A 23,294-nucleotide genomic window follows, 5' to 3' on the forward strand; every position below is an offset into this window, starting at 1 on the left:
TATGATAAAACTACAAAATAAAATATTTGTTAGTTGCATAGTTAAATGGTGAAATTTAGTATCTTTTGGGCTATTTAAAAAGTTGTGTGGTTTTATGGTTAAGTTGTGTAGGCCAAGTATGTTCTTTATATCCAATTTAAGCCAGCAATTCTTTGTATTTATTTATATATTTTTTTCTTATTTAGAGCGAAATAAATGAATTTGCATTACAATTGAAAACAATATTCCAATTTGAAAGAAGTGAAAAATATAACTCTTTTCCACTTTTCATACTGCTTCGAAAACTTCGAAATATCATTGAGCTGTCAGATTTTCTAATTTTTCTGTGGAGGGTCATTTTTTTTTTAAACCAAAAAAAAATTCAAATTTTAATGAAAAACGGAATTATAACTGTCAAGAAAGTATAATAGAACATAATGGGTCATATGCAAAAAGAAGAAACTTTAGCTCTTTCTCACTTTTCAGTGCATTTTCTAAAGATCTATCTCAAGAAAATGAGATGTATCTTAAGTAAATGTACTGAAAAGTTAGATAGGAGCTTTAGCTCATTTTCATTACATGCGACCCAATATTACAATTGAAGCGTAGACCGCGGCCAACGCAAGCCAGTTTTACTAGTGTATACTCAAATGCTTCTATACCCAAGTAACAATTCTAGTTCGTTTTTAGCTCTAGAAGCGCATATAAAGCTAAATAATTTGGCTTCTTTAACTTCATTTAGCTCTATAGCGTTAATAAAACTCTTTAAAAACTCATTTAGAGCTATTTTTTCGATTTTTAGAGCTAAAAAGAGCTCTATTTCATTTCTTGCATAGCTTCTAGTGGCCAGTAGCATTTGTGTGAGTGTTTTTGCATTTGATTTAGAGCTATGAAGTGTAAATATAAATTAATTTTGCTGTAGTATTAGTAGAATATAAATACAAAAGAAAACAATGAAATAGTTGCTTGTGTTGATCTTTGAAAACATTTCTTAAACACAAATATTTGAAAGTAAAACTTCGAATTCTTCGGTGACTCCAGCTGCACATCTTACTTTAGTAACTGCTCCATCATACATATCCATAATTATGGGTGGATGTTCTAGAAGGTAGTGGGTACCGCATAAGCGCGAAAAAGACAGAATACCTATGCTGCCCATTTTCTGATCCACACAGGCCTATTCCTGACATTTATTTGAATGGTGTACTGCTTCCCAAGTGTGAAAAGTTTAAATATCTGGGGTCTATGATAAATAACGAAGGTACTTGTGATGACGATATCAATCATCGCGTAAGCGTAGGGTGGATGAAGTGGCGGGAAAATTCTGCCATCTTCTGTGATCGAAAAATGCCCCCTAAGCTGAAAGGAAGACTCTACACCGCAGTTGTGCGTCCAGCACTCACATACGGTTCACAATGTTGGACAATGTACAAAAAGTATGAGAGTAAGTTAACGGCAGCTGAGATGAAGATGCTTCGCATGACAGCAGGAGTAACAAAGCTTGATAGAATTAGAAGTACGAAGATCCGAGGAAGCCTTCATGTTAAAAATACCATCTCCCAAAAAATTGAACACGACCGACTCAGTTGGTATTGCCATGTTCAAAGGAGAGATCCTGAGAACCCCGTCAAAAAAGCAATATCATATAACGTTCCAACACGAAATAAAAAGAAAGGTAGGCCTAAAAACAAGCAAATGCAAAAACACCAGCATTCAGTTGGCCTCAGAAACGGAACAATACAAAACCGGGAGGCTTGCCGCCGATTTCTGAGGTCAACCCGGTGAACCCCACAGGCGGATCACTAGTGTGAAGCAGTAACGTGGGAAGGTTATGATCCCCTCGACATCGAGATCATAACAGCGCCGAGAAAAAAGGAAGAAGAAGATTTGAAAGTAAAACTTCAAACTATACCTAATAAAAATATTTATACTTTAAATTATGATGATTAAGACATACGAAGGCATGATTTTATGTGCCACTTTATTTTCATCACAAACATAGGTATTGCACCTCGAAATCTTACAACGCGCCTCAGAAATATTAATTTTTTAATATTAATTTGAAAACAAAAATAAAAAAAAATTTATGGAGAAACTTCATAGTATCTACCGAAAGAGCCATTTTGGTAGAGCAACAAGAATAACTCTTTTAGAGCTTCTAAAGATCTCAAAGGCTACAAAAGTATTGTTTGAGAAATGTTGTAAAGCATCTTTTTTATTTAGGACATAGGGTGCCTCAGATAAAAAAAAAGAAAAAAAAACATTTTTAAGACTCCTTTTTAAACAAATAATAATTGCAAACATATTTGACGCGGAGTTTTCTTTCCATTAGCGATTTTATTTGTGTGCACGAATATTTTGTTCTTTCGATTTTCTCTCAATGTGTAACCAAAACATTATTTCTTAAAAGTGAAAGAGATGATTTTTTGCGTACGAGAATATTTTAAAAAATTACTATTTCAACGCAATACACCTATGCGACACGACAATGACATTTATGGTTTTATAAAAGCAAAATAATTTGTAGCTTTCTCGCGTACGTTGGTGTGGGTTTTATCATAATATGATAAAAAACCTCAAATGTCATTGTCGTTTTAAATACTAATGCGATACTACAAAGCGGTACAGCACGAAAAGTTTTTGTATGAGAAAAATAGTTTATCGCTTTTTCGCGTTGGTACTCTCATAACTCGTTGTTACTAAAATTTGACAGCTAACACAAAAACCTAAAAAAGAGACGAATAGGTTTTTCTTATAAATACACGAGTAACTGTCAAAATATCAAGAAGTGAATGTGTTTTTACGCAAAATATTTGTTAAACGTATTTTCTATTTCATAATTCTTTCAAAAAAATTAATAGAGGACTTTTACAGATGAATCACCCTGTTTATGATTTTGTTTATTTTCGTGTTGGTAGCCGTTTCTCTAGCTTTTTTCTTTGTATGGGTACGAATTAAAATCAAAGGCTGCTGACGCTGAGTGGCTCTAAAGAGCATTTGTCTTTCTCAAAAAATGCCTTTTTAAAGCATATGTATCAGAAATTGAGTATGGCTCTTGGAAGGTTGTGTTTTAAAGTATATAAGAGCATTTTAATAAAACAGTAAGCTTTATAAGGCTATAGAGCTTGAAGATGTTATGAAACTAAAATATAGAGCTCATGATTAGTATAAAAATGTCAGAAGTTGCAATGGAGTATAAAATAGAGCTGTAGTCACGGAGTTAACTCCTTCAAAGCTTAAATCGAACATTTTAACAACTCGTAGCTCCGAAAATTTTACTTGGGTATTCTTTTGTTAAAATACACAACAGTTCAAAATAAAGTTACGGAAAATCGTTTGAGCAATTTTTGAAATAAGATTTTCTTTTACACAAGTTTACCAAAAATGAATGATTTCAATGAAAATTTTTGTACAAAACTCTTACAATAGTATTAAAATAAAATGCACGACTGGGTCGCACGAACTTGCTCTTAGAGTTAAAGTTGCTAAATGTTCAAGACTTTTTATATAGAAATTTGGAAAAAAAAATTCGTTTAAAAAAAAAATAAAATAAAATCTGAAATTAAATTGCCCTCCAAAACAAGTATGCAGTTTTCATTGATATATTAACATGCATTTTTAGAAAAAAAATTTTCAAAACTAATTTTTTTATACCTAAATAATTTTTTGGAAAAAAAGTTTTAAAATAAAATTGGTATGCCATTTTGTAAAAATCACTAATCAACATCTAAAAAACAAAATTTCAAAAAAATTCAATGTCCCGTTTTCGAAAATTTGATTTTTCAAAAAAAAATTTTCAAAATTTTTTTAAAAATCCAAAAATTATTTTTTTGGAAATTTTAGTTTTGGTTTATATATAAATTATATAAATGCTTCTTCACAAAAAGTTTCGTTGAAATCAAATAATCAGTTTCGGAGATAATCGGATTTGAAAAAAAAAACGGTTCTATGGCAGGTACCGTTAATAATGATTTTCAAAAAAAAAAAAATTCATTAAAAGATAGACCTTAGTTTAAAACTAACATTTGAATTTTTTAAACAAAATCGTTGGAGCCGTTTTCGAGATATTTCAATTTTACTAAAATCGGTATATGACAAGTACCGCTATTTTTGGTCCAAGAAAATTAATTCCAAAAACCCCTCTGGAGAGTCGCCAAATAACGCTACATACCAAGTTTGACATCAATCGGTCCATCCGTTTAGGCTGTAGCTCCTTATACAGACAGACAGACAGACTGACAGACAGACAGACAGACAGACAGACGGACTTCCGGGACCCACTTTTTTGGCATTGTCTACCATCGTAATGTCATGGAAAAATGCTATCTCAACTTTTTTTTTTGTACGAATGCATAACTTGATATATAGTACCTATATCGCAAGTAAAAAATTCAAAAAATAATTTATGTACCTATTTAAAAGAAAGGTTCAATTTTTTTTTTGAAGAAGAAGAGCCAGTTAATTTTATTTTATATTGTTAGGCCCAAGCGAAGAAAATAAAATTTTTTTGCTTCATGTTGCTGACTTTTTAAAGTTTTTGTCGAAATATCTTTTTGTCAAAATACCTTAATTTTTTTCTGTCTCATTTAATTACACTTATCATTTAGATACGGATTCACTTAAAAAATTTAAGGGATTTTTAAATTTTGATATAAAATAACGTGCAAAATGGAATAAGCTCCAAAAGAAGTTTCCTATAGAATTCAGGCCCGGAACATTTCCAGACGGGTCCAATACTTAAATTTTGGTATCGAGGACTGACGTGACATTCTTAACTTTATGACAAAACCTCATCTTGCATAAATATAGAAGCTCTGATCGCCTGGTTATTACGTAATGTTCTTAGATTTGGGGCAGTTTTTTCTTTCGACGAGCAGAGCTATTCACAGTATGTTTCCAACTTTTTTTAAGTCAATCCGTATCTACATTATAAGTGTAAGTAAATGAGACAAAAAAAATTGAGGTATTTTGACAAAAAGTTTAAAAATTCAGCAACATAAAAAATTATATTTTTATTTTCGCTTGGGCCTAATAATATGACAAGGTACTGTAAAAACAAACATTTTTTTTTTGCTGATGAAAACTATTGTAAGAATTGATTTTGTAACTTTAAACTTTAAGTTAATTTTTTTCTTCAAACTTAACCAAATATTTCCGTCATTATGCTTTAAGTGATTCGGTTCAGCCTTTTTTGTAAACATTTAAAAAAAATGAAATTACTTTTTTTTTTTTAATCAATGTTTTCGAAGAGAGGTTGATTAATTTTTCTGAAATTTCTTATACAGTGTGTCCCAAAAGTAATGGATCAAACGAAATATGCTGATAGACCAACTGTAGGGCTCTCAGAATTTGGTAACTTGTTCATCCCAAATCCTTACGGTTTTCGATTTCTTCTTCTTCCTTTTTCTCGGCGCTGTTATGATCTCGATGTCGAGGGGATCATAACTATCCCACGTAACTGCTTCACACTAGTGATCCGCCTGTGGGGTTCGCCGGGTTGACCTCAGAAATCGGCGGCAAGCCTCCCGGTTTTGTATTGTTCCATTTCTAAGACCAACTGAATGCTGGTGGTTTTGCATTTGCTTGTACCAGGAGTTTTTAGGCCTACCTTTCTTTCTATTTCGTGTTGGAACGTTGTATGATATTGCTTTTTTGACGGGGTTCTCAGGATCTCTCCTTTGAACATGGCAATACCAACTGAGTCGGTCGTGTTCAATTTTTTTACGGTTTTCGATTTAATGCAGTTTTTGTGAAATTTCGAAAAATCCCGACTTCGCAACAGTATTTTGCTTCCTCCGCTCATAATTCATTTTTGTTTTTTACAACTCTTTCACTAAAACATTGCCTAATAATAAGAAATAATTAATTAATCAAAATATTTTTTATTTTATATGCCATTTTGCTGCAAATTAATTAACAGTTCCGTGTTGTATAAAAACTCAGTTTCTTACTTTTATTTCAGAGCAACACCCTGAAAAAAATTTGTATGGTGTGGTACAAGTTTATTATTTTAAAAACTTGTACCACCGTGTTATTGCAGTTTTCAAAAATGTATAAAAGTTTCCAAAGTTAAAGTTAGAAATAAAGATATTACAATTTAAAAGCAACAAAACATTGCTTTTTAGAGAAAAATAACAAAGAAAAATAAACACATTTTCTCGACTGTTGTTTGTTTATTTCTTTTTGAATAAATACTCGATTTTTGTTTGTTATTTTTCTCTGAAAACCTCTGTTTTTTTTGCATTCAAATTGTGCTATATTTCGTTCTAATTTAAACTTTGGAAATTTGTATACATTTTTGAGTCGGAGTTTTTCGAAATTTCACAAAAACTTCATTAAATCGAAAACCCTAAGGATTTGGGATGAACAAGTTACCAAATTCTGAGAGCCCTACAGTTGGTCTATCAGCATATTTCGTTTGATCCATTACTTTTGGGACACCCTGTATTAATGTTGACTAATATGTTTTAAGTGCAAAATAAATCTTTTTTAACGTGTGACATAGAGAAGCATCAGTAACCTGAGAAAATTACTTACATACTCGGGTGCAAGTGTAACTTTAGCTTTAACTTTATTTTTTTTTTTTTAATTTTGTTTTCTATTTTTTATTTCTTAGAAAAAAATTCATGAATTTAATATTCCAAGTTACTTTTAGCAGGTACGTTGTGCATTTTATTATATTTTTTATTCCAGTAGTCAAAAATCAAAAAAAATTAATTTTTCAATTTTGTTGAAAAAAAAAAAATATAGCACGACATTCATGATGGAACGAGGCCTAGTGAGTAACGGCTTAAACCTCTTGGAGTTTTTGTTAATTCCTCACAAGAGGCAGTACCCTATTAAAAAAAATGTATATGGTGGAGTATGGGATACGAACCCAAACCTCTGGCGTCAGAGTCCATCACACTAAACATTGGGTCACGGGGTACTATTACTTTTGTTGAATTGTTTTTCTAAATATTTCTCACAATTTATTAATTTTAAAATGATTAAAAGGATCAGGTAATTGTATAAACATATTATAAATTTTCAAATTTGGCTAATTATTACCATACTATACTAGATGCTTACATGATGGATATAATAATTTATTGTTCCAGAAGAAAGTCAACGGTAATAAATGACGATTTATCCGAACATACAGCGCTAAAATAGAACTACAGCCTCATAAGGAAAAAAAAAGGAATTAACTTCCTAATAACCATTAAATAATATAATAGAAAATGCGATAAATTCGAAAGAGGTACCGCACCTGTAAATCAAATTTAAGTTACCAGAATCCCTTTTTTGATGACTATTTTCTTTATTATTTTGCGAACGAAAATTTTGCCATTGCCTACAAAAATTTGTTAAAAAAAAAATGTTTCACATACGCCCCATTGACCATTGGTATTTAAAGTTTTAACATGAATAAATCTATTATTTTAACAAAATATAAAAACTTAGCCTTGTAAGGATCCCTTTTTTAAAATCTTTAACAGCGGTTACACTAACCAGTTTTTTTTTTTTTTTTTTTTTCAATAAATTAAAGACCAATTTCTTTGTTTAAAGCTTCACAGAAGGTAAAGTACCATATGTAAAGCTTTATAGAAGCAGAATTCTTTTTTGGATTATCACTATTACTTATAGGAAACCTGGAACTAGTTGCAAGCCTCCGAAACTTATAAACCTTAGAAGAACTCGTAAATAATATTGACCAACATATTTTAAAGCTCTTACATCAGTTCTTTTGTTTTATACGAAAAATCAATTACATACTCTTCTTTCGGTAGTTAAAAAATTAAGACATTATCCGTTCACTTATTGCTCTGACTTCACTAAAAAGCTATATTAAAAATTGTAAAAACAAAAACATATTTTGCGTGCTAAACATATTCCCACGTACTCCATCATCGCCTTGCGTAATCCCAATTAAAAGTTTAATCTTTCTTAATTTTTGCATTTCCCTTGTTTCTTTAAATCATAACTCCTGCCCGCTGCCTTCCTCCTCTCGTATAGAAATACCTATCAAACTGATTACAACTTTGCATATATTGGGGTTTGGACCATAACAACGCCACTATACTATCCATTGGCGAGGCTATCCTTCGCAGTAAATTATGGACACTTCATATCCATCAGATGAGCGAGCGTATGGATTTGCTCGCATGCTCACGTCATCCAAAATCCATGGAAAAACCTCAGCTGGAATGAAAAAAAAAATAAATATTCTTTTTTTTTATTCCACGATGGCGATGATTTAACTCACTTACAAGTACAATTGGTTAACTAACACACAAGAGCACAACTCACAACTCGCCGTGTGGTGTAATTTCACTTGTAGGAGACCGAGTCGAGGTAGCGCGTTCATAAATCTGAGCGTGTGCAACTTTTTGTATATAGCGTAAACCGCCGCGTCCTGTGTGTGTCTTGTTGCACCTCCTCTTGAAGCTCTATTACCTTCCGCCACCACTTAAAGCAGAGTGATTTTTCTTCGAAATGGCATTCATAAAATTTTGAAACTAAGCATTTTAAGTTTTTTTTTTTTTCATTTTCTTTTACATTTTTATATAGGTAAAGTTTTTTTTTTGTTGGTTTTGTTTCCTTTTGGAAACCTCGCGCATTTATAATTTATGATCGCGTCTTAGATGTGGGTTAATCGTGTACTGGGCTAAGCGGTTGTCGCGGCATATACGACGACAAGAGTGTATGCAACGATATCGTTGTCGTTTTTTTTTGGTTTTTTATTTTTGTCTTTTTTTTCATGCATGCGCGCTACTTTGGCCGAATGCAATTGCTTACAGCGATGATGTTTTGCATACCACGCTCGCTCGCTCATCCAGTGACCCACTAGCTATATGAATGCAAAAATCAGCTGAAGCTAGCATTACACACACGTTTGTTGTATGCGATCATATGAGAAATTTCATCTTTTTAGGAACCTGCCTTGCGATCTCTTTTTTTTTTGTCGTCGGTGGTAACTCTTGTTGTATACATGGTTGTATAACATATTGTCACTTTATGACGTTGTCTTGAAACTTGCATCTGGTATAGCATCAATATCGGGTTAAGGAACAAAAAAAAAGAACAGAATGGGCGGCAAGTTCAGCTATAAAGATGTTAATTGAATACCTGTGTGCTGTATTGTGCTAATATCCATTACTGTTACTTTGGCATAAAGTAGGAAAAAAGCTACCTGTTTCACGATTGAAGATTTTTGATCTAAGTGTCAAGATGTCAAGAAACACGTTAAATAAGCTATTTTAAATTTAGTTGTGGTAAACTCAAAAACTGTTTTTTTTTTTTTTAATTCTTGGAAATCCATGATCATATGATAGAGTATTATTAAATTCGCAGTGAAGTAACTAACTAACCATTTAGTAGATATTTGAGGTCAAAAATCGAGAAAATCTTAAAAAAAATTCGTTTTTTGTTCTTAATTTTGTAACAAATTGAAAAATTATAATAATCAAACGCGCATGACATATTCTTGTAGGAAACAGATTGTTCCACTATTAAGCTAACCATTCTAAAGATATTCGAGGTCAAATTTAAAAAAAATTATAAAAACAATTTTTACTTTTAAAAATTTACCAATTCACTGAAACTTCATTATTTTCAAATCAACAAGATGTATTCTTGTAGGGGCTTAAAAATTGAACTTTTTCAATTTTTTTTTTTTAATTTTTTCAATATGGAATTACAGGTTTCAGGGATTTTTTTGTATTTTACATTAAAACTTTTAAGTTGCATCTTAAAATTAAGATAATAAAATATGAAAAGTCTATTTATAATGTATCTATATTTTGTTAAACCCACAAAAAGGATGAACTTATTAATTTTTATAAATTAAAATTTTAAATAAAAGATACTTTGATATATAAGAATAATATTGGCTTTAAAGTAAAGCTCAAATTTTTAAACACAAAAATATGCTGTTAGAAAATTTTTTTGAGCAAATGGACTTTTATTAAACTCCATAATTTAATACATAATTCTTTTTTAAATTGGCTGGAGAAAAGCAAGCTTTTCATATATGTATATGTACATATGTTAAAAATGTATATAGAAAAATATAGGTAATCTTAAAATTTATGGTTGATGAAATCTGCGCTTACTTCAGTAAGAAATAAATTGCACGACTGGGGTCGCACGTACTTGCTCTTATGCTTAAAGTAACTATAATGTTAAAGCTTTTTATACAAGAAATTTAAAATTTGATATTTTGAAGAAATTTCATAAGTAGTATAAAAAAATTAAATCTGTTTTATTAATTAATAAAACTCGGTTTTAAATTATCTTAAAAAAAAAAATAAATATGCCATTTTATTTCTTGTATAAAAAGGTATTTTTAGAAAAAAATTTTCGAAAATTGTAGGAGCCGTTTTTTAAAAAAATAATTTTTTATGTATAAAAATTTTTTAACATTTTTCAAAAAAAAAGTTGGTATGCCATTTTGAAGAAATAATTAATTAACACATAAAAACTAAATTCCAAAATTTTTCATTGATCCGTTTTCAAAAAATTGATTTTTCAAAAAAAAATTTTTGAAATATTTTTTAAAAAACCAAAAATGCGTTTTTTGAAAATTTTCTAAAATTTTAATATTATCTTTAATTACACACTTTTGTATAAAAATTTTCATTTAAATCGGGTAAATGTTGTACGAGATATTCAGAAACGAAAAAAACCGTTCTATGACAGGTACCGTTAATAACGGTACAAAAAATATTTTTTTTATTTAAAAAGTTGGCTCTTATGTGTAGTACTACACACAAAAATTTTAATCAAAATCGTTAGAGCCGTTTTTGAAAAAAATTAACTTTTCTATTTCCGTTATATGGCAGGTACCGTTAGTTTTGGTCATAAAAAAAAATTTCAATTTCCCCTCTAGGGAATGACCAAAAACTGATAACTACCAAGTTTGAAGAAAATCACTTCACTCGTTTAGGCTGCAGCTCCAGATAGCGACAGACACACAGACAGACAGACAGACAGACAGAATTGCCGGACCCACTTTTTTGGCATTCTCTATCATCGTAATGTCATGTAAAATTGTTATCTCGAGTTCGATTTTTTTTACGAATCCTAAACTTGCCCTATAGTACCTATATCGCAAGTAAAAACTTAAATTATTATTTAATAAGCAACTTTTAATAAGCAACTGTCCACAAATTTAAACAAACAGTTTGAAATTGAGATCAAGATAGTCGAATTTTTTTTTTTTTTTCAATGAAGACTTTGAAATTGATAACAGCTTTATATACTGTTATCAAGCCTAATTTTGTTGAAATCAGCTATCATCTAGTGAAGGAATTCCTAATTTTACGTTACTGTAAATCTCCTGTTCACACTGGATGCATTTTTATTTTTTATACAAAAAATTTATTAATTTAAATCGTAGGAATAAAAATATTCATTGCCCCAGACAAAAAACTAAAGAAACTATGTACTTTCAAATAAAAAAAAAAACAAATTTTTTTAAAAATCTAAAAATAATTTGTCTATTCAAATTTTATTATTGATTAATATTAAAATACAAAAGTGCTTTCGTTTAAAAAAAATCTTGGAAATCGAATTTGTAGTTTGAGATACAATTAGCTCAAAAACAAAAAACGCAAGTACCGTTAGTAACAATGATTTTCGAAAAAAAAACTAATTTCATTAAAAGATAGACTTTGTTTTAAAACTAACTCACGTCGTTCTTCGGATTAAGGATCTAAGTATCAACCTTTTTATATCATTACCTTCGAGCACTGCTAAAATTCTTGTTGCACACACTGTTAAGGGAAATTTATTTACTCACCAAAGTTTCAGAAATTTTGAATATCGAAATCGAAAGCCCAATTGTCTGCTGAATTCTTCTTACAAAACAACAAAAAGCAGACCGAAAACTGGCCAAACGTAACCTCTCAGATCGTGCTTTGTTCACCCTCACCGCGACAGCGGCCATTTAAAAACTCTTATATGACAACAATATTCTTCCTTCGTATAGTTCGTTTCGTTGTCGTCGTCATATGCGAAACCATTAAAAAGTTTTTGCATGCAGGTGATAAAACCGAGCGTTTAAATTGCCTCTAATGCGCAAGTTCACCTTCAACTCATAACCAAATAACTTGCTCTCAACTCAAAACACATAACCAAACGACCAACCAACAAACTGAAAAACGCAAAAGGCTTTAAAGTTTGCATAAAGCGAGGAGTTTGTTTTAGATGAGTTATTGGCTTCGTGCGATTGTGTCATTTTTTTGCTTTGTTTTGAAATTTGCGAAGAAACAAAAAAAAAAATCGGGGAAAAAAGCCTACGAATTTTCCTAGTGTTTGCAGCAAAAGAATTGACTGCAACTTTTCTGTGTAACAAGTACACACACTTTTTATTATGGCAAACTTGATGTCAAGTCGTTTTATGTTTTTGTATAATATGCTTTAAGACTCTGTGTGCCTCGCTTTTTAAGCCCATGTTAATGGAAGTGTTTTGATTTTAGCATATTGATTGGCTTCGCACGAAACTATTTGGCTTATTTTAATGGCCGATTAGTGGATTGCGTTTAATTTATATGCATGTTGCAGCTGGTGTTCATAGAGACGTCTAATTGCGTCGAAATAGATTTGTGTGTGATGAGTTATGGGAAGCTATGAGTTATTTGATGGGAAATATTTTTTTTTTTTTTTTTTTTTGTTTTTTTCATTTTTTTGTTAATGTTTTGAGCCAATAAATGTGAATGCAGTAGTTAGAAATATTACATGCTAAGTGGAAGCAGTTATCGATCATTAAGTGTAAAAGAAACTTTTTGAATCAGCATGCTTTGTCATCGAGATAAATTTGTGCTATCGATTTTTGAGTAATGGTTTGACAAAAATCTGTTAGACAAGCTGATCAAATTCCACAATCGAACAAGGACAAGTGCCAATAAACAAGTTTTTTTGTAGAGCCTCTCATTCTATAGGGTAGGATGGTATAGGAGTGCGCGGTTGATAAGAGTGCGCAAGGCCATTTTCTACGGTTTGAAAGGGAATATAAGACTGAATGCACTTATTTTGGAAAGATCTAAATGAGTTTGATCTGTTGTCAAAATTTCATGCAAATGTGTTTGTAAACAGAGGTGCTAGTTAAGTTTAAGTTTTTTGGCACTTTTTTTTCCAATATTTCTTGCCAAACAAATTAAATTTTCCGCTTAACAACAAAAAATAACAATAAACAAAGTATGGGACATTAAAAAGTCGACAAAAAGAAACATTTGAGGAACACGTAAGACTGGTCATAAAGTGCATTGTGAAATATATATAATATTCTTCGATTACATGTCTGAGCGTGTTTGCGTGTAAGAGTGCGCACCATGATGATGTATAAGAGTGCGCGGGTTATAAGAGCAGTAAATGCTATCCAAGGCTTCAAAATAACTGGCATTTGTCCATATACCAGCAAACAGCAGCTAGAAAAAGCAATTCCAACCAAAAAGAAACCAAATAAAAGTTTTACAAAAAACAAGCGAATGAGAGTAACTAGGAAATATTGAAATTTTCTCGGAACCAGTAATCGAAGACTAAATTGATTGTTCCTCATGCAAGGAGTGATGGGTTGAAAAATACTCTGTTTATTTAAAGATAGGAAATTTTATTTGCGACTTTTGTGCGAACTTACACCTGTGCGCAGCTGCGCACTCTTACAAACTAAGCCGCGCACTCTTACACAATAGGACGTATAAGAGTGCGCAAATTTCCTAATGTGTTATTTTGTTTATAACTTTTGAATTAATACATTTTTGTTACCAGTTTTAAGTTTTTTTCGTTGCTTTGATTATAAACTAAAAACTATATATAAAAAAAGTAGTTAAATTCTTTTTGTTATTGTTTTATTTGGTATTTTGTCTAAAATGCGCACTCTCATACCACCTTACCCTACATACAAAAAATCAAAAATTTTACTCCGTGGAGTAAAGTAAATGTAAAAGTAATGTAAAAGTCTCATTTTCTATGAAGTCTTTTAATTTCTTGAAGACACATTTTGCACTCCATGAAGCCCTAATAGAAAATGAAGACTTTAAATTTCAAAAAGTCCCATCTTCTATGAAGACTTTTAGTTTCTTGAAGTAACAATTTTTACTCCATGAAGTCCTAATGTAACATGAAGACTTTAAATTTTAAAAATTCACATCTTCTATGAAGACTTCAAGTTTCTAGAAATTACAATTTCAACTTCATGAAGTCCTAATACAACATGAAGACTATAAATTTCAGAAGTCTCTTCTTCTATGAAGACTTTTAGTTTCTTGGAGTTACAATTTTTACTCCATGAAGTCCTAATGTAACATGAAGACTTTAAATTTCAAAAAGTTTCACCTTCTTTGAAGATTTTTAATTTCTTGAAGTCACAATTTTTTTTCCAAAAAGTCCTAATATAATATGAAGACTTTAAATTTTAAAAATTCACATCTTCTATGATGACTTCAAGTTTCTGGAAGTTACAATTTCAACTTCATGAAGTCCTAATACAACATGAAGGCTTTAAATTTCAAAAAGTCACTTCTTCTTTGAAGACTTTTAGTTTCTTGAAGTCACAATTTTTACTCCATGAATTCTTAATACAACATGAAGACTTTTAATTTCAAAAAATATCATCTTCAATAAAAACTTTTAAAAAATTTTTACTAGATGAAGTCCTAATATAACATGAAGACTTAAATTCCTAATTCTTGAAGTCACAATTTTTACTCCATGAAGTCCTAATGTAACATGAAGACTTTAAATTTTAAAAATTCACATCTTCTATGAAGACTTCAAGTTTCTAGAAATTACAATTTCAACTTCATGAAGTCCTAATACAACATGAAGACTATAAATTTCAGAAGTCTCTTCTTCTATGAAGACTTTTAGTTTCTTGGAGTTACAATTTTTGCTCCATGAAGTCCTAATGTAACATGAAGAATTTAAATTTCAAAAAGTTTCACCTTCTTTGAAGATTTTTAATTTCTTGAAGTCACAATTTTTTTTCCAAAAAGTCCTAATATAACATGAAGACTTTAAATTTTAAAAATTCACATCTTCTATGATGACTTCAAGTTTCTGGAAGTTACAATTTCAACTTCATGAAGACCTAATACAACATGAAATCTTTAAATTTCAAAAAGTCTCTTCTTCTTTGAAGACTTTTAGTTTCTTGAAGTCACAATTTTTACTCCATGAATTCTTAATACAACATGAAGACTTTTAATTTCAAAAAGTATCATCTTCAATAAAAACTTTTAAAAAATTTTTACTAGATGAAGTCCTAATATAACATGAAGACTTAAATTCCTAATTCTTGAAGTCACAATTTTTACTCCATGAAGTCTTAATACAACATGAAGACTTTTAATTTCAAAAAGTATCATCTTCAATAAAAACTTTTATTTTCTTAAGTCAAAATTTTTACTAGATGAAGTCCTAATATAACATAAAGACCTTAAATTTCGAAAAGTCTCACCTTCAATGAAGACTTTTAGTTTCTTGAAGTCACAATAATTTCTCCATGAAGTCCTAATATAACATGAAGACCTTAAATTTCGAAAAATCTCACCTTCTATGAAGACTTTTAGTTTCTTGAAGTCACAATTTTTACTTCATGAATTCCTAATACAACATGAAGACTTAAATTTTCGAAAAGCTTCATTTTCTATGAAGACTTTTAGTTTCTTGAAGTCAAAATTTTTACTCTATGAAGTCTTAATACAAAATGAAGACTTTTAATTTCAAAAAGTATCATCTTCAATAAAAACTTTTATTTTCTTAAGTCAAAATGTTTACTAGATGAAGTCCTAATATAACATGAAGACCTTAAATTTCGAAAAGTCTCATCTTCTATGAAGACTTTTAGTTTCTTGATTTCGTTAATTTTATGAAGTCACAATTTTATCTTCATAAAGTCCTTATTCTTCATGAAGACTTTTGTTTCGTTAATCTCATCTTCTTTGAAGTTGTTTAGTAGCATCAATCTTCAACAAAAATTCCAATACTTAAACTCAATCAAGATCACCACCTTTAAAAACGCCATCTCTTATCCCTACAGAACGCAATCAAAATTTGTCAATACATTATGCTCTTGCGCTAACGAAACAACATCATAATTTTGGGAGTTTGTCCAAACGAATGTGTCATGTGGCTCGTTCTTTCAAGCCAAAACAAAAAAATAAAATAAAGAAAACATCCTGATCTTGCATTTTGTTACAAAATACCATTCTTTATTGCCCATAACCCTGATCAACAGTTTTACACACATAACACTTTTCTACTCTGCCAACTTCCCGCTATGGTCGTTGTTGTTACAATTTATTGGTGGATTAGCCAGGTCGCGCCGCCGCCGAAGAACAACGATGGTACTTTTGTGCAGAATGTGCGATGACCAAAACCACCAACCTTCCTCCTCTCTAAATTTATATGCGGGAGATGGATGGACCCACGAAGACGACTCTCTTTCATTACAAGAGTTTCTTTGATCAATGGCCGCGAGAAAATCCATTAACTCCTATAAGTTAATCATATTTATGGTTTTGACTGGTCATCACACGTCGAATCCAATTTCCACAGCCATCACCATTATCATCATGATGATCATCTTCCACATCTTCCAGCATGATGATGATGATGATGATGATGATCTTCATCATCGGAAGCATGAAGCATCATCATCTTCATTACATGACTTTGTGGTCCGCCCTGACGGGCCATTTGACGGAATATTTGACAGAATGTGGAAGAAGACCTTCTTTCGGTCTAGAAGTGAAGAAGGGAAGAGCACGAAAATAAAAAAAGGAAATAAGAAATGAACTTTTGCGGTGGCGTTTTTTGAGTTGTTATGAGTCTTCGGCTGATGATGGTATTGAAGAATGCCAATGCCCCAAGTGCTTTTTTCGCAAGGGCGGTCACCTCCTATTATATTGTTTAAGCGGATCTTTGTTTCTATTTGCCTCTTACTCTTTATGAAGACGTTTCTTCGATTTGATTTTAAGTGCGGCCAGAGTACGTACAGTAGGAATCATAATTATGATTCAGCTTCATGGGAAAGAAACTCTTATATTGATGCCCCAACAACACAGTGTGGTCAATACAATGCCTATTGCTGATGGCTCATTACAGTCTACACAGAGTTAAATGATCATAATGAAGTTTTTTAGTTTTTTCTGCATCTTTCTAGGTCCATCAACTACTTTATTGACGATGAAGATGTAATTTTTTTTTTTTGCTTGCTAAAGTTTTTTTTCCATTTCGATTCATTTTCATTGTGACCTGAATTTGATTGCACCGGACCTTCAAGATTGAAGAAAAAAAGCCAAAGGAAGTTGCAGTCTTCAGTTGGGGTATCTTCGTTTGAATTAGCTGCTGATGTTTTTGACGAGGTAATATCACTTTTATGGAAGTTTTGTGATCTACAAATTGAGGATGCATATTTCTATACAGCTAATGAGGTAGTATCTTCAAAATCGAAGAATGAAGAAGAAGAGTGATACTACGCACTCTTTCAATAGCCTTTTCTGTTAGAAAATTTTGGCCAGTTTATTTTTTCTGTTTCAAAATGTTATTTCAATAATTTCGATCTTTTTAAAACCCAAATTTTTTGTAACGAACATTTTAAGCCCAGTCCGAAAAGGTTAAAACCTGTCTTAGAATCGACAGTTTTGAAGCTTTAACGAGATCAGAAGAAGGACAAAAGATCACAAGTCCCATTTAAATTATTATGGATTTCAATGCAGGATCTTTTGGATGTTCTGAAGCTTCTGAAATGTATTTCCCACACAACACTAGTGTTTTTTTATTTAAGTTCAACTTTGGATGCATTTTATGATTCTATGGATATGGACTTTTGGTTAACAAGCAGCCAAATGTCAAGTTTGCAAGATAAGATATCGAACTTTGAGTGGAAAAAGATCTTTTTAACTTTAGTCTTCAATATTACGACAATTTCAAATTGCACAAGAAAACTAAAGAGGGATTTGAAATTTTGAATAAATTATACGTATACGGTTTAAAAAAAAAATGTTTGTTTTTCCTTACATTAATTTGAAAATCACGATAGTTAGGATTTTGGTACCTTCTAAAAAATAGTAAATGCCCATGTTTGGCATTTAATTTTTTGACGAGATAACGTCTTATAAATCGATGAACCATGGCAGCCACCACGAAAAAGAGACGCCATTTTCTCCGGTTCCACTTGAAATTTTTAGCAGTGCGGCAAAAATTTCAATTAAAAATTAAAAATAAACTATTAGATATAAAAAAACCTTCTATAGCTTATTTGAAAGATATTAACATAAAGTTGAATAGAAATGAAGGATTTTAAAAAATTTCTCATTTAATAGGGTAAATAGGGGTAAAACAAAATTGAAAAAAAGTGGCGACGTTGAAGAAAGTTAAATTTTTTTTTAACCGATAGAAAAATTTATTGTTAGGCTGCAATAGTATTGAAAAATTTCTAAAAAATTTCAAAATCAAGTTATAGTGATTATAGGTAGGGAAATTTGTTTTGACAATTTAAAAAATGCCATTTGAAATATAAAAAAAAAAAAGTTAGGGGTCTAATACAGATTTTTCTTAAGTTTCTGCATTTCGAAATATGAATTTTTGAAAAATACCTACTTTTTTTTGGGGTATTTTTGGGTGAGTTTTTATTTTTTTAAATTTTTCTTAGCGTTCGAAAAATCTCAAACTTATAAAGCATGTAGTTTATTAGCGTGCGCAAAATTGATTTTTGACTGAATAATGAGAAAAACAAGTTTTTTTGTCATTTTAACGTTTTTAACCGTTTTTTATTTTTATCTTTTTTTCTTCAGATAAATAAATGAAATTTATACTGTAGATAGATAATAGACTAGGACTATATCTGTGCAAAATTTTAATCAATTTTGTATTCATAATTTTGAGATAACGGTAAAATAATACTTTATTTTTCAACACGTTCTTACTTTTGATCTAAAGCAGATAAAAATTCAACTTTATTGAGCATTCTGATAATATTACCTTTCATTAGATGTATCACACATAAAGGTACATTTACTACAAGCTACACAATGTTAAATTAAAAAACTTCAGAAATACCTCAAAACACCTGTGGAGATCTGTGTTGTCCATGACCAGCCACCAGTGTGGGAAGTACCGTATTCTCAGTTTGAAATTTCGACATGGTTCTTACTTTTTTTGTAGGCATCATAAAAATATGATTGAAGCGTCATAATAAAGGTGAAATATTAAGCTTTCTTATGTTTTAAAATTTAATATAGGTTGTTAAAGAAAAAAATTAATTTAATGGCGTGAGAAGATATAAAAGTATGATATTTTTGCTTTTTTGATGAAAACTGATTGGGTTCAAAAAATTCTAGCTCTTTTTGTAGACGTCGCACAGACATGGGCGATATAAATATTTTGAAAATGGATTTTTGGGTGATGGAATCGATTTTTTCACTTTTTTCATAAGAAATGATTGTTTTTAATAAATTATTTTAATACTTTTTGCGCATTGTAAAGATTTAAAAATGGTTTTTATTCTTTAGAAGAAATATTTGGTTTTTTAATGGTATATTTTTTTTGTAAGCTTTTCAAATGAAAAAATTGAAATGGTAACGGAGTTACGAATAACAGAGTTACGCGCGACAGAGTTACGGCCGTCAAGGTTACGCGAAACCGAAGTTACGAAAAACTAGAGTTACGAATTCTAAAGTTATGTTAAGCTATGACATGTGATTTTTGGGTTGGCAACAATTGCAACAACAGTTCACCACACCAAAATAACGTCTGTAAAAAAAAGGGGTGGTTTGGTTATTATTTTAATATAGGGTAGGATGGTATAAGAGTGCGCGGTTGATAAGAGTGCGCAAAGCGATTTTCTACGGTTTGAAAGGGAATATAAGACTGAATGCACTTATTTTCGAAAGATCTAAATGAGTTTGATCTGCTGTCAAAATTTCATGCAAATTTGTTTGTAAACAGAGGTGCTATTTGAGTTTAAGGTTTTTAGCACTTTTTTTTCCAATTTTTCTTGCCAAACAAATTAAATTTTCCGCTTAACAACAAAAAATAACAATAAACAAAGTATGGGACATTGAAAAGTCGACAAAAAGAAACATTTGAGGAACACGTAAGATTGGTCATAAAGTGCATTGTGAAATACATATATATTCTTCGATTACATGTCTGAACGTGTAAGAGTGCGCACCATGATGATGTATAAGAGTGCGCGGGTTATAAGAGCAGTAAATGCTGTCCAAGGCTTCAAAATAACTGGCATTTGTCCATATACCAGCAAACAGCAGCTAGAAAAAGCAATTCCAACCAAAAAGAAACCAAATACAAGTTTTACAAAAAACAAGCGAATGAAAGTAACAGGAAATATTGAAATTTTCTCCTAACCATTAATCGAAGACTAAATTGATTGTTCCTCATGCAAGGAGTGATGGGTTGAAGAATACTCTGTTTATTTAAAGATAGGCAGTTTTATTTGCGACTTTTGTGCGAATTTACACCTGTACGCAGCTGCGCACTCTTACAAACTAAGCCGCGCACTCTTACACAATAGTGTGTATAAGAGTGCGCAAATGACCTAATGTGGTATTTTGTTTATAACTATTGAATTAATAAATTTTTGTTACCAGTTTTAAGTTTTTTTCGTTGCTTTGATTGTAAACTAAAAACTATATATAAAAAAAGTAGTTAAATTCTTTTTGTTATTGTTTTATTTGGTGTTTTGTCTAAAATGCGCACTCTTATACCACCTTACCCTACATAATAACAAAGTGGGTATTACAAAATACGCTATGAATAATTATATTTATTAATAGAAAAAAAAATACGTATTTTTAATATTAGATGGACCAATAAGAAGTTAAATTCAATTATGTCCCCCAAACTTACATAAGTATACTTATGTTTTTTTTCTATTTCAACGTTTTTGCGATCTTCTCACAAAAACAAAACCATATACGTATATCTATACCTATCCAATCAAAATTTTACAAGATTAAATAACAATCATTTTCGCTTTACTCATTTAGTTCTGACCAATGAGAAAAATGTTAATCTCTTGTTTGTATTTCCATAATTCCATATCGTTCCTCGCAATTGTTGCCAACCCAAAAATCACATGTCATACCTTAACATAACTTTAGAATTCGTAACTCTAGTTTTTCGTAACTTCGGTTTCGCGTAACTTTGACGCTCGTAACTCTGTCGCCCGTAACTCTGGTATTCGTAACTCCGTCGGTTTCCCGAAAAAATTAATATAATGAGAAAAGAAAAAAAAAGTAGATTTTTTTAGCTTTTTCTTATAAATTATGATTGTTTGAAATAATAAATTTTAAACAAAAGCACTCAATCTGTTTTCTTACGACGTTATCACGTAAAATCATCGTCCGTTAACCGGCTTTACAGACAGACACCTTTTTTAAATGCAATTTTTTTTTTTTTTGTATTTTTAGACCTCATCTTAAGTGGCATACGCAAGGAACCTGGCGTTTGAAATTGAAACAGCTGTTTAAGGAAAGAGCTAGCTGTTGGTTGAGGCCCAAAACAACAATGGATTGTATTGCCACCTTCATGCGCTGGTCACCTTAAGTAAGTTAGATTTATCGGCTGATTAACCTATATTCCTTTAGTCCGTTGCAATAACTAAGGAACATCATGAGCATTATAAACTTATCTTGAACAATATTCAAACATGAATGAATATATACCTAATCTCTTTCTTTGCTAATTTAGAAGTTATTCAATTGAGGTTTTAAAATTAAAAAAAAAAATAGTTTTTTACAATCAATCTTAACCGTATAACTTGCTATTTGTAATATTTACTGTAGATAATCGTAATCTGTTTAAAAGTTTGATTACGTCCTTTATTGTTAAAACTATAAAAATTAAAAATAATTAAAATAAATGGGATAGTCAATACCTACTACTCATTTTTTAAATAAATAAGAGTTTTTACTGGCCCATTAATTCAATAAAAGTGGTTCTTTCCCTTTAAAATTTGGTTGCTTTATTAATAAAAGCATTTGAAAACTCAGTGCTAGTCTTCATACCAGAACAATCAATATGTTGTCTAAAGTCTTAAAAATTTCTTTGTTCCATTATTTTAGTTTGTTGTTATTAGCTTTTCAAGAATCATTAGTTTCAGCAAGAATTGAAGCTAACGAAAAAAAACTTGTATTTTACTATGGGTAACAAAATTTGCTATAAACTTTGATAGTTTTCAACTTCTATTTCATCTTAGGCCTGAATTTACGGATTCACAACGTTATGAACTCAATGAAGCAGCCGAGATATTGAAAAATCCCCATTTTCAGAAACAAGAAACCCACATTTACTTACATGGATGGACTGAATCACAAAATTTTACTAATATTCATACAATTGTTGATGCTTATTTGAAGCGAAAGGATATCAATCTCATAACAGTTGATTGGGCTAAAGCAGCTGCTCTTATAAATATCGAATTGGTAAGGAAAATATGGAAGATCTTTATCAAAATTTGATTAATTTATTTACAGATAGCTCCCGTACTAGCTGATTCGATTTTAGATTTATATAAAGCGGGTATAGATCGTAAGGACTTAAGGGTAATAGGACATTCTCTGGGTGGTCAACTTAGTGGAATGACTGGTCGAAATGTCCTAAAAAAGTCAAATGACACAATTCAAATTTATCGGTTTGTATTCAAATAGTGAAGCAATTTTTTTTTAAAGAACTCCACAAATATTCAATAACGTTGTTGAAACTCCTTATTCCATGAAGGCCTCTAAGATCTTTAATCTACTTTATTTGCAGAATTGATCTCTTAGACCCAGCTTTGCCTCTATTTACTCCATTATTAATTCCAAACGTTGATAAAAATGATGCAGAATTTGTTCAAGTAATTCACACTGAATCTGGATCTTTTAGTGCACCTTTGTCTTTAGGTCATGTTGATTTTTATCCAAATGGTGGATTTGCCCAACCAGGATGTTCCAATAGAACTTTATTTGATAATCCAATTAGTTTGGAAGGTTAATGTCACACATTTTTTTTTTAACTTGTGTACATTTCTTTGTTAGGTGTTTGTAGTCACCAAAGATCTTGGCGTTTTTGGGCCGAAAGTGTTGAAAATGTAAATGGTACCAATCAAACATTTTTGGCATTATCATTGTTTTCAAGGCCGGGCACAGAACCAATTGAAATGGGAATCAATTGTCCAATTACGTAAGAGTTTCTTTTTTAATGATTTTAGTTTTTTTTTTTATAATTTTGTTATAATATTTTATAGTACAAAGGGGAGTTATTTCCTAACAACCAACAGTGAATATCCGTTTGCAAAAGGAGAGGATGGATTAATAAGATTGTAA

General features: G+C 30.7%; 1 protein-coding gene across 1 annotated transcript; it reads left to right on the forward strand.

The window, feature by feature from the left end:
* The first annotated feature begins 16,977 nt into the window (after window positions 1-16,977).
* LOC129907495 (pancreatic triacylglycerol lipase-like) lies at window positions 16,978-23,294 on the forward strand. The gene is made up of 7 exons (XM_055983764.1): window positions 16,978-17,080; window positions 17,129-17,159; window positions 22,187-22,412; window positions 22,464-22,621; window positions 22,741-22,958; window positions 23,007-23,151; window positions 23,216-23,294. The coding sequence occupies exons 1-7, from the start codon at window positions 16,978-16,980 to the stop codon at window positions 23,292-23,294; spliced, it is 960 nt and encodes a 319-aa protein (XP_055839739.1).

This window comes from Episyrphus balteatus, chromosome 1 (genome assembly GCF_945859705.1).
Source record: "Episyrphus balteatus chromosome 1, idEpiBalt1.1, whole genome shotgun sequence".
Classification (NCBI taxonomy): domain Eukaryota; kingdom Metazoa; phylum Arthropoda; class Insecta; order Diptera; family Syrphidae; genus Episyrphus; species Episyrphus balteatus.